Source organism: Xiphophorus hellerii, chromosome 5 (assembly GCF_003331165.1).
Source record: "Xiphophorus hellerii strain 12219 chromosome 5, Xiphophorus_hellerii-4.1, whole genome shotgun sequence".
Classification (NCBI taxonomy): domain Eukaryota; kingdom Metazoa; phylum Chordata; class Actinopteri; order Cyprinodontiformes; family Poeciliidae; genus Xiphophorus; species Xiphophorus hellerii.
In genome coordinates, this window is record NC_045676.1 from 12,337,711 (window position 1) to 12,350,246 (window position 12,536).

At 38.9% G+C, this 12,536-nt stretch overlaps 1 protein-coding gene across 12 annotated transcripts in view; it reads left to right on the plus strand.

Moving 5' to 3' along the window:
• The window catches only part of adgrl3.1 (adhesion G protein-coupled receptor L3.1), a 166,078-nt gene that overhangs the window by 51,345 nt on the left and 102,197 nt on the right, over window positions 1-12,536 (plus strand). For all 12 annotated transcript variants that reach the window (XM_032562033.1, XM_032562038.1, XM_032562039.1 and 9 more), the window contains exon 4: window positions 630-843. In XM_032562033.1, the coding sequence (XP_032417924.1) occupies window positions 630-843 (214 nt within the window). The remainder of the gene's footprint in view (window positions 1-629; window positions 844-12,536) is intronic.

Below are 12,536 nucleotides of genomic sequence, written 5' to 3' on the forward strand. Positions count from 1 at the left end.
AAATGTAACTTTGAGAAAAATTAAAGCTACATTTAAAAAAATAATAATCAGATGTTACTTTTCACTTCAACTCATATCATTTCAATGGACTCATCAGGAAACGTATTACTGACAATATGTATAGTTTTCTTGGCCAATTTGGATCAAATCACTAAGTGTGACCCCTGTAACTAAGAGATGGCTAGATGCACATTGCAGTGCCAAGTAGAGGTGATTTAGATTCCAGGTTACAAAAACAGAATTTTTTCCTTTATCAGTGTAGGAACCCCTTAAAAAACTTTGCTCACCTTTGGCCACCACTTGTATAAAAGCCTACTTCTGCCACTGGTCTGAAACAGCAAACTGCACAAATGCAGCCAGCAAATCCATTTCACAAGGAACTTGCTATGATAGAAAGCTTTAGCAATTCTCGTGTTTCTTAATGTGGATAATTACCTCTCTTTACAGGTGAACAAATAAAGCTTATGCTGAACAAAGTTTAGCCCTGCACAGTTTAAGCCTTCACTCCTCAGACATGAGGAACATTTTTGACATATCTTGTTTCACAGTTTCTGAGGCAAAGACAAAAAAGAAGAAAAAAGAAAATCCAAATAACATCTTACCTCTACCTTTTGTGTGTTTGTGTCTAGTTTATGGCCGTGCCCCCATCCCCATGGCGGTGGTACGCAGGGAACTGTCTTGCGAGTCGTACCCCATCGAACTACGCTGTCCTGGCACGGATGTCATCATGATCGAAAGCGCCAACTACGGCCGCACTGATGACAAGATCTGCGATTCGGACCCTGCCCAAATGGAGAATACCCGGTGCTACCTTCCCGATGCGTACAAGATCATGTCACTCAGGTCAGTATTTATTCATTGTGGAGTTCCCCATATTGCAGCACAAATCTAGAAAACTTCAGTTGTAATTTGTTACATGCTGCTTTGTTGATCACAAGTGTTGCATGGTATGCTGCAATGTGCAATCTCGAATCGCTCCATTTGGATAGAGCAGAATGGCATTAATGTCAGCTGCTTTATTTGAGGCAAAGAGATCAGAGCAAGAGTAAGTGTGTGCTGTCAACTCTTAGTTTACGTGTTGAGATCTACGTTCATGTTAATCTGCTTCCAAGGAGATCACAGAAAACAACAGCTAAGAAACAACTACCAACGAAAAAAATAAAAAGGAAAGAAAGCCTAGGGTGAAGGGGAATGCACTTAAGGCAGTGTAACTTATGAGCTCTGTGTCTTGCAGATTTGCTGCAGCACAATATCATAAAGAAACAGGATAGAGATGTGTCAGCTCATCCTCTCCCCACTCACTTCATCTGTGTGAAAACCTCATCTACCAACTGTGTTGCTGGGCAGCTCAGTGATTGAAGGTCATAAAGTGCTTCGCAGAGTATTATCAGTTTATTATTGAACAATTGCTCTGTTTTTATCACTTCACAAGTGATGTGACGGCCAGTTAAAGAGAGAGTTATTTTCCTTTTACAGCTCTGAGTTGTCAGAATCTCATCTAGAGTAGGGTTCAGTCAGGATGGTTTCAGTTTGGAGAGTCAAGCCAACAAACTCCACCAAACGCCTTTGAAGAACAAACTTTAACCATGTAACAATGGTTAATGGATTACCCACATGGATAATAGTTTCAGTTTTTGTACCTTATTGTTTTTGGTCTAAGACAAATGTTTGGCACCAATAAAACATAAATGTGAAAAATAAGACCTTTAAATATAAATTAAGAATACAGTTAGGGATTAGAACCATACATCTATTCCTTTAGGCAAGCTTTAACATTTTCTATATATGTTTACAACTTAATTCTGTTGAATGACAATGTAACTTTTTTCAATGAAGATGGGATTTTTGATGAGGGACCATTAAAATACATTAAGTTAAAGACTGCATGGTGGCCTCTAGAGCACCACGCAGTGCAGTGCCAGGGTTCATTTTACATAAATGTTCCTTGAAATAAAGATTTTAGTGAGAGAAAAAGAAAAGCTAATCACTGTACAACTTCACAATGAGGGTACCGATAATTATGAAGTATTCTTCCAGCACTCCAATTGTTCTTTTAGTACTTGAGGTTGTACTTGTATTAAAATAGATGTGAACACATAAACATTCTTCAGACTTTGTAGCTCTAAGTGTTTAGAAGGAGTGTTTGATTAGTTTGGTTGTCATTTAAAACCTTGTGGTCCGTATCAGTCTCTATTAAAAGCTGAACTACCAGTTCATTCTCTAATAAGCAGGTATATTGGTCAGAACTAAATGGATAATACTACCAGGCCAAAGATAGCAATAGTAAACCAGGGCTCTCTGTAATGAGAATGTCTGGATATAAATAATTCAATTATGTCGCCATTAGTTTCTGGATTTTTCAGATCATGTGTTACTCTGACTTTGAGTGTCCCCCTCCCACTGCCCCATTATTTCCTCCCCTCTTCTTTCTTCTGCTTTACTACTTGCTGTCATTGTGCCTTCTCCTCCCTCCTCCATGTCTCTGGTCAACCACCTGCCTCTGACATGTGCTGGTGTTGTGATGGGCATTACTTTGGCCTGGCTTGGTCTCTCTAAACACTCCAGTTGATGCAGCCTGTGTGGCCATTCTCCTGCAAGCCAACCCCCTTTCTATCTATAATTTATATGCAGGCATACGCACGCACACGCACACACACATCAAGTTCCACCCAGGGGCTACACCAGACTTTAAGCTCCAATTAGCAGAGCCAGAGGCCAAACTTAATCTTGAGGGATCCTCTGCGGAGGTGACTTAGACCGGAAACAACTGTTTATCGCCTATATTTGAGGTGAGAATGTGAGTGTGTGTCGCTGTTGGCAAGTTTTTATTTAATGCACAGAATACCGCATGTGCATAGCAATCAAAAGAGCTCAAGTGTGCTCATGCACTCAAAGTCCTGTTCTGAAGAAATGCACACAGTGAGTAACAGTCGGGGTGTACATGCACATATCTAATAACCTGTTAATGTGCATTAAAGGTTTTTTGTGGGTTTTGCAGACATTGCCGTGAAGATTTTATTTTGTGAATTCCAGTCCTGCACCACACTCGCATCGCTCCTTACTCAGTCTGTTTCAACCTGTCTGGATCCCACTCTATCATTCCCTCTGTGTCTCTATCATCTCTGGCTTTCAAGCTCAGCTCAACTGGCTGATAAAATCAGAGCATGTTCTGCCTGCCCAGTGTTTCCAAAGTATCATATTCCTTCTTTGTTTTCTCCTCTGCCGCACTCCAAGGCCAGGGAGAAGCGTGCACACAAGTGCTGTGTGATGATGAACGTGTGCATATGTGCACATGTGTGTGCCCGCACCGCATAATTGGTCCTGATATCAAAGCCTCATATCTCTAGAGAGTCTCACAAGACTTCTCAGGCAACTTAGAAGGGACCTGATACTGCTGCATTTACCAGATTATCTCCCCATTGGGATACACTAGGTTGAAGTGGAAATGAAGCCTTGGCCATGAAAGTTAAGCTTAATCTGTTTTACTGGTACACTGGCCTTAGTTCAGTGACTTTGTCTGTTTTATCTGCTTCTAAACTGAAGCTCGAAATATTTTTTAAAGAATTTGCTACTGATGATTTGCTTTGTAGATGGCGTTTCAACTTATTTGAATTTTCTGTTAACTTTTTAATCTGCAACATAAAGATCTAGCTTGGTGAGATTCTTTCTCACCAAACTCTTGCCTCTATGGACCTTGCTTTGTATGCTGTGCATGCTCATGTTAGAGCTGAATGGGGCATCACCAAACTGTTCCCACAGACTCAGCAGCACACAATTGTCCAAAATATATTGGCATTCTGATGTTATAAGAGTTGATTTCAGTGTAACTTCTGGACTGATACCCATTCCCCGAACTATAATAGTTTTGTATGCAATCAACCTGCTGGGTACTGAGTATAAAAATTTGCCTTTATTGCAAGATTTGACACATACAGAATGAACAAAAATAATTAATTATTGTGCACTGTCCCTTTTAAGTAAATAACTAAATATGTGCCTTACCAATCTTTATATTTGACATGATGCGGTCAGGTAAGTGCCGTTCTCCTGACAACTGTCAAACTTATACTTGCCCATTGGATTCCCATACAGGGAGGCAAGATTTCTCCACTGCTCTACAGTCTAGTGATAGTATTCTTTACACAACTGCATCCAATTGTTGCATGCACTTACAAAGCTTGACTCCAGTTGCTTGGCCATGAAACCTCAAACTATTTAGTTCCCTCTGCAGTACTAAGGTCTGTAACTACTGACTCTGTAGAAGGTTGAAAATCCCTGCACACTCTGGACCTCAAAACCTCCTGAACCTGCTCTGTTACGTTTAGTGGCCCATCACTTTGTGGCTTAGTTGCTGATGTTTCCAATCTCTATCCCGTTTTTTATAATACCACTATCAGTTGACTGAAATATTTAGCAGCAAGCGAATTTGACGACTAGACTTACTGCACACGTGGCGTTCTGTCACGGTACCTTACTGGAGTTCACCGAGTTCCTGAGAGCAGTCCAATCTTTCACAGATGTTGGAGCACTCTACTTGCTTAGCTGCTGGTTGTTATACACCTGTGGCCATGGAGTTCAATGATTTGGAGAGAAGACCCTATACTGTAGGTAGCAGTGTATATGTCTTTTATAAATATGTCTGTTGTTGTTGGTTGCTTTCTATTTTTAATAACAAACAGTGCTATTCTGGCTTAAATGTATTCATTAATGTTTTTATATACTAAACCCACAAGAACCTCCATATCATTTGAGGCTCCACTAAAAACCCTTTTCAGCCCTGCCTTTTTTCTAAATAAGAAAGCTGGATATGAAATAACCAACACTTTAAAAGTAAACACGAAGAAAGAGCGAAATGTCCAACAGTAACTGAACTTCATCGCTATGTTGTAACTGCCTGAATGAGCAGATGTGGTGCCACTGTAAGTTTCTTTTTAAATAACTTCTTACATAGGACTTCAGTGACTTTATTTTGATAGGAACTGTTCAGATCAAAATTCAAAATTTCCCTGAAAATAGCTAACTTTAAATGTTTTTCACTTAGCTGAGTAGTTTGTGAACTGAGTGCTTGTGGTATAGTATGATGCATTCAAAAATCAGAAAAAAGTTGGACTTTTCAGTCTCCTGGCACGCAGACAGCAGTCCAGCTAGAAATTGTCAAGGCCCCAGTTGACTCTTTGTGCATCTCTGTTAAGGACATATGATTCCACTTTAGAGTGCTTGTTAAGCTCCCTCAAGTTCAACAACACTCTCCCATTCAGGTCCATGCATGTTTTCCAAAAAAAATAAATGTTCCTTTTTTCACTAAATCTCTCAAAGCTGTCACAGTTGGACACAGTCAGGGTGTGATTGGACGACTGTATATTAGAGCAATATTTCATAGCTGGGAGTGCTGCAAGCAAAAATGTTGAAAACCCTCCAAGTTACAGCCATTTGTTCAGATCAAAATTACTTTTTAAGGCGTATAGGTGCTTCACGATGCACTCCCTGCCCCGCACTGATACTTAAGTGCTTTATGAACCAAGCACCTTTTAGCCGGCTCTCTCTCTTTCACGTTCGTCTTCTTAATCCCACGAACACCACACTAGAGGCCAAAAAAATGTGGCCAGCCTCAAGGACGTGTAGACTGTGCACGCAGACACGTAAACTCTCCTCTGCTACCTCTGCCAGAGCTATCGTGTTAGAAAATTACTTTTAGACTTCAAACAGACCTTCCCCCTCCCCCGGCATCTCTATACCACCTTGTCACCTTGTTTGCTCTCCTCTTCCTTCTTTTCCATCCTCCTCTATCTCCCTCCATGCCTTCTAAAAGAGTACCTCAGCACAAAAAGAAAAAGCTCCGACAGGAAAAACATGGGTGGGGTGCTTTTTTGGCCCTTTTCCTTGCCTTTGGAAGTGTTAAATAGCAACATGCTTCATTTAATATTCTCCTATCTGTCACCCTCTTGATATTTCTTTTTTTTTGTCACTCCATTTCCAGCTTTTTTTCTTTTTTCTTTCCTCCTTCCCACTCCTCATTCCTCAAATCGGTTTACACTCCCCCATTTCTCACCCTCACTGTCACTTTCCCTTCCTCCATCGCCATCTGTTTTAGCTTTCACTTCCATTTCTGTTTTTACATTCTCTTTTTTTCTCCTTCACAGGCAATGAGCAAAGGTGGGCTACAGGCCGGGGGCCTAACGGTTGTAGCATGTTTCCTGGATTTAATATGCTGTTTCTATGGTTTTGGGCTCAGAGTGACCAAATTCGCCCCAGTCGTCACCAAGACAGACATTAAAAGTCTCCAGATGAAAAGAAAATATATATGCCACCGCCCTGTGAGCCCACACATGCATGTTGTCCAAAAAATGTACACTTTCAAAGAAATTGAAATAGTTTCTTATCTGTTCCTGCATTGAAGAACTAAGTCTCAGCCTTCAAAGCTTCAGGTTGATTGTGCTTATATGAAAATGTTTTTAACCATATGCATGGAAAGCATGCACTCTCGGGCTCCATATTTCGAAGGTGCACATCCACGGTAGTGTGCTTTTGAGCGTGTATGAGTAAGTTTGCAGCAGCAGCGTTTGAAGCATTCACGCAGGACACAGTAAAGAAACCTCTGAAGTTCTCTCCCTCTGACTCTCTGAATTATAGAAAACCACTTGAATCGCTGACTGCAATCTAGTGTTAGCTGTGCACTGCAGTTTAAGAATGTTACCGGCGGGGCACACCATACGGTTTGTCGCTTTTTTAGGGGTTTGTTTTCCCAGGCTTATCTGCACTTCATCTGTCCTCCCCATTTGAGTCTAATCCATCTCCTGTAAAAGAAGAAGACGAAGGAGAAGGCGAGAGAAGCCGAGCAGATAATGATGCATAAATAAACGTTACCAAACCCTACATAAATCTTACACTTTTGATCATTATTCCACCTCTGTGACTGAAGCCATAAAAGTAATATCATTGACTAAATTGAAGTTTTACATTGAAGTTGTGACTGCTATGTGAATGGGTGTTGTTTTGAAGAGACTGACTAAAGAATTTCTTTAAGTTCAGCGGGGTAATATTTGTTTAATTTTATCGTTGAAACATTGGGTTTTTGATGAATAGGCTATTCCATAAATATAATATAATAATACGATATTTGTGTATTTTAAAGTGATTTTCAAAGTGATTTTCTTTTGTCTTTTTGTGTTTTCTTTACCTTTTTAAGTCAAATGGAGCAGTATGTGTGCTGTCCATGTTTTTGTGCCATTGACTTCAATTCATAACGTAATTTTTGAACATACTACTATTGCAAGTTTAAATCTGATCATTTCTTGCATTTCCTCTTGGTGTGATGGGTTCAAAATTTCATGTTTTGTTGTTTTCCAATAACTGAAGATGCTTTTTTATATACTCTAAATCTACCAATTTGCATATAAAGACTGGGAAAAACTTACTTTTTGCGACTGATCAGAATCAATACAACCAATGCCCCAGACATCTAAAATTAACATTTTTAATTTGCTTAGATTCAAAACAAACACAAAATATCTGCAAATATGAATTGGAAAAAAAATAAGGGTTGGAAAAACCATTAAACTTTAAAAAAAAATAATAATAATAATAATTCCAGCTGCCATAAATGAAATGGCAGAAAATCTAGAATTTATGTATTAAACTAAAATTCAAATTAACATGTATGGATTCGGGAAACATTTTTAATGTTTTTTTTTATTTTTTATTTTTTTAAGATAGACCATATTAAAAGTCTAGTTTCCTTTCTGAAGAAATGTTAACTTTTTTGCCCACTCTGTGAGATGGGGAAAACAATATTTTATTGTGAATATTAATATTAAAATTCATGAAATTTTTTGACCATTGAAGTTAACAGTTCAATTCATTCAAAAAATGAAAGGACTTCAGAGGGTTAAATAAGTAGCATTTAAAAATGTCTTTACTTTTTTTTTTGGATCTATTCGCTCCACCTCTGTCCTGCCTCTCCTATGAATCTTTCTTCCCACTGAATGAGGTCATATCTTGAAACGTCCTACTTAATATGTGTGTGTATGTGTGTAATGGTGTATGCAATTCTACGTGCATGTGCTGCCACCCTCATAAAGTCACCACGGCTACACGGGATGCCCTGCAGCACCCTGAGGGCCCAACTGTCACCCATGCTCAGTGCAGTATTTTGGGCCCCCACACATACACACAGTTGTGAACATACATATGCATACGATGATGCACAGAATTCAGAACATACTTAAATATAAATGCTGAAATACACAGCATTTTTCAAACATGTTTACATATTTTTTGAATTACCACCACAGATTTTTATGAATTTACTTGGGATTTTACGCAAGATACCAACACAAACCTGCACATTTGTGAAATAAATGGACATATGGCTTTCAAAATATTTTTTTTCACATAATACCTGGAAAAGTGACACATTCATTTGAAATCAGTCTTTTTTCTAATACTTTTTAAAATAATACCTATCTGGTGTCAACAGGATTGTTTTGTAATCAAGTGACAGATAACAGTGCCACCAACATTCTTCTAAACTCACAATCAGCTATACCTTTGCACACGGAATGACAACTGGGCACTTTTTCTCTTAAACCTCTGTATTTTCACATGGCAGAGTCTCTGCTGTCTGACTCTGTTCCTCTGTCACTGCAGCTCTGCTAACCTTAGTTATCGTGCTTCACTGAGCAGCAAAGCTACATGGCTGCCTGAGAAAGGCTTGCGAGCGGCACAGACAGCGCTCACTTCCACCTCCTCTCAAACGCAAATGCACACAAAGTGTGACACGTTCAGAGACGACGAGCGTGAATCAGTGGCCTGGACATTGCCTGTGTGTAGACAGTTACTGACTACCTGACTGACTTGATACTTTGACACTGTCACTGAAGCGCAAATTCAAACCAGAACACTAGGCAGCGATCCCCCCACCCTGCCCTACCTTGGTGCCTGCTCCTCTGCAAATGTGCTGCATCCTGAAACCTCTGTGCTTTTATCAGGCGAGACTGACTGAATCCCACAGTTCACCTCTCTTCTGCTTCTGAGCAATGATAGAGGATAACCTCCTTCTTTGTAGGCACTGCATCTTTAGAATTAATACAGACTTAGATATTTTCTTGGCCTTTAGCTAGATTTAAATGGGAGGGTCATATATGTTTATTGTACAAAGTGAAAGAAAATCCACAAGCAAACATAATAAAGAGCGAAAGACTGGGATCTAAGCAAAGGAATGTGCCTAGGTAAAATAAAGAGGAAGAGTCCCCAAGTGTGTCCTGGAATTGGACGACGTGGAGGTTGCTATGGTTACTCCTGGAAGAGGAGAGGGGAGAGGGGGAGACGGCGGAGCTCAAAAAAACCCTGTACTTGGCTGTCAGTCTAACCAGAAGGATGGAACGATGAGGTGTTTTTGTTTGTGTTTGGTGCCTTTCTACATGATAGACCATACCATGTCATAATATTATAAATCAGTTTTGTTTGTGTTCACTGCTATTAGAGATAATAATTGATAAATATACGGAGCTGAGTGTTTTTCTTGGAAATTGTATGGAAAACCTTTACATGAGTTCACCTTTTATTGCAAACACAATATCTCTACCTGGATATATAGAGAAATCTGACCGTTAATTTTGAGTATATTGATGGAATTGTGAAAAAATCCTTAGAGGATGAAAATGTTGAGCAGAATAATTTTGGTTGTTAGAATTTAGCTTATTTACCTGTACAAGTACATTTAAAAACAATGGTTCAAATTTTTACTAAGTTTTTGAAATGTCTCTTAGTTGTTAATCTTGCATAATTACCAAGAAAAAAATGTTGATCAAAATGAACCCAAATAAAATGTATTCAGTTCATCACACAAATTTTATTGCATACATTTATGAGTGGGTTGTCCTAGATGTTTTTAACCCTTCAGTACAAAGAAACGAGGCTGGCTTTACTAGGCTGACCGCAGATTGATGGATTAGACTGAAAATCGAAGTTTAACTTGCAATTCTTGTTCGCCTGACTTGAGTGATCGCTGATCATCTCTCCAGCAGCTTTTTTTAATCGCTGACATCTTCCAAATGGCAGTTTATTTTGAATCCTGTCATGCATGAAGCTTGACAGGGCAGGGAGGGGATGCTGGTTGGTTTTAGACACCCTACAAACCATCCAGCAAGCAATACATGTGATATAGTCACTGTGTGTGTAAATGCATTTCGGTGTATGAAAAGCTCTTTGTTTTAAAAAAAAAAAAATCTATCAAAAGAAAACGTGACAAATGTGAGAAGGTGGCCTCCTCCAGCCAAATATTAATAATATAACACATTTCAAAGCTTTTCCTGTTGGGAAAACAACATTATTTTACCTGTGGTTTGTCTGACAGGCTGACAGAGACACATTCAGTGAGCTCCACACTGTGTTGGTGTTGCTCTCACTTGTGTGCGTGTGTGTGTGTGGGTGTGTATGTGTGTGTGCCGTGTTGGAGGGGGTAGGAAGACAAAAAGTGAGACAGATCTGTCATTTCTTCATCAGTAGAGTGTGGTTGGTCTGGTACAGGTGTGATGCATCTACTTCCATACATCCCCCAAGGTAGACATATACACAGACTTGTACAAACACACAGGCCCCTTGGTTTGCTCCCTATCTCTCCCTTCTGTCAATCACAAACCCTGCATCAATCTTCAATTACTTACTAGATTCCTTGTCTATCTCTCTCCACTGCTCCTCTCCTTCCACTTCCTGTTCTCAATGCACTTCCATCACTTCAGTTGTCCATCTCCGAAGAGCCCTTCTGAATATGTGTCTATAACCACATCAGGGTCCAATAAGACAGAATTGAGGCCAGTAGTGGAGGAATCTCGTGTGTGTGGTATATAGAGGAGGAGAGGGGGAGACAGTGGCTTTTTCTCCTGTAGCAAGATATTGTAACTATACTCTTTCTGCTGTCAAATGACTATCCTGAGCTCCCGCTGGTCATAACGACCCCGGAGACGTCATCTCTTCCCTTTTGTTCTCCTCTTATTTATAGCATCCTTGATTTGGGGTTTATCAATTTATTTAATAAATTTGTCTCACCATGAGAGACTTTATTAAATTTCACTTAGAATAAAATGTTATGTATTATTATTGTGTTACACAAATTGTCATTTTATGGATGCATTTTGGATGTGAATATAATGTTTTTATTAGCTGTTTTATTTAATAGTTTCTGCTTTATTTTTCTCACAGTAATTTGCATCCAGGCACATTACTCTGGAAGTAACAAATACATTATTTGGGATGTAAGCTTTATATAGCATAATCTCTAATGCATTCTTAATTAAAGAGTAGACACACTTGGTTGCAAGGCAAACATATTAATATGCTTTCCCATCATGCACTGACAGCAACTCCTTTAAACTCCTCTTTGAATCTTTTCAGATCATTTCCCTCTATGTCGAGCCATCTAAAATGTGCTCTTGCATAATTCCCCAGATACCACGCCTTGTAAAAATATGCATGCCCTTTTTCTTTTAAATTTTTTTCCCATATTTGGTCATATTTGATACACTAATACAGATTAGTAGGCTATTTTGAAAAATGTTGTCAAAACAATTCAAAGGTCATGGAAATTTTCACATTTTTCCTTGTAACACACTCCACTTCATTGTATTTTATTGTGCCTTAATGTGATGGAGGAGCTCCAAGTAGTCCATAAATGTGAAGTGGAAGAACAGTGTAGAACCATCTCTCACAAGTGCTTCTCTAGATCTCTTGGGATATGTCTCTTGCAACTTCTTTTCAAATAGCTCAAGATCAGTCTGAACTGAAACCAACTGTAGACAGCAATTTTTAAGTATCATCAAAGATGTTCAGTTGGATGCAGGTCTGGACTTTGATTAGGTAATTCAAAAATATATATATATATATATACTCTGGTCTAAATCATTTCCATTCGTGTACTGCTACTTTGCTAGACTGTAATTTTAGACTCACCATCATGTTGGAAAGATAACATCATATAGTCTCACCACAATCTTGAATTAATAATACTGAAATTTTGTCCTGTGTAATCATGCATACGATTTTTTTTTTACTTTGAATTTGCCAACAAATATGTCATCGTTGAAATTTCACCTGCAAAGATTTGCCTGCAAAAAAATTTGCCTGCAAATGTGGTGACCTTCTGGTGACTCAAGCCAAAGCAATCAGTCATCTTTTAGCCAATCAAATTTGATCAGGTTTCAAACAGTTAGCTGGTTCGCGCAGCTAAATATTAAGAGACCAACTTAAGTTCTCTGGGCCAGAGACCTTAAGTTGGTCTCTGGCCCAGACCAATTAAGCATAATTTGAAAGGCTAAAAGATAGTGGACTCCATCTAGTTCCGATGGCTTTAGCCTGGGTCACTACAAGGTCACAATATGGTTGCTGAATTTATGCAAGTGAAATTTTTCAAGGTGAATTTTGCAGGCGGCAATTTTGTAGGTTAGAATTTTTGCAAATGAAATTTTTAATGCTAAATTTAAAGCAAACATATACTGTAAGTCATATATACAATTATACTGGATAAAAATGTAATGTGTAAA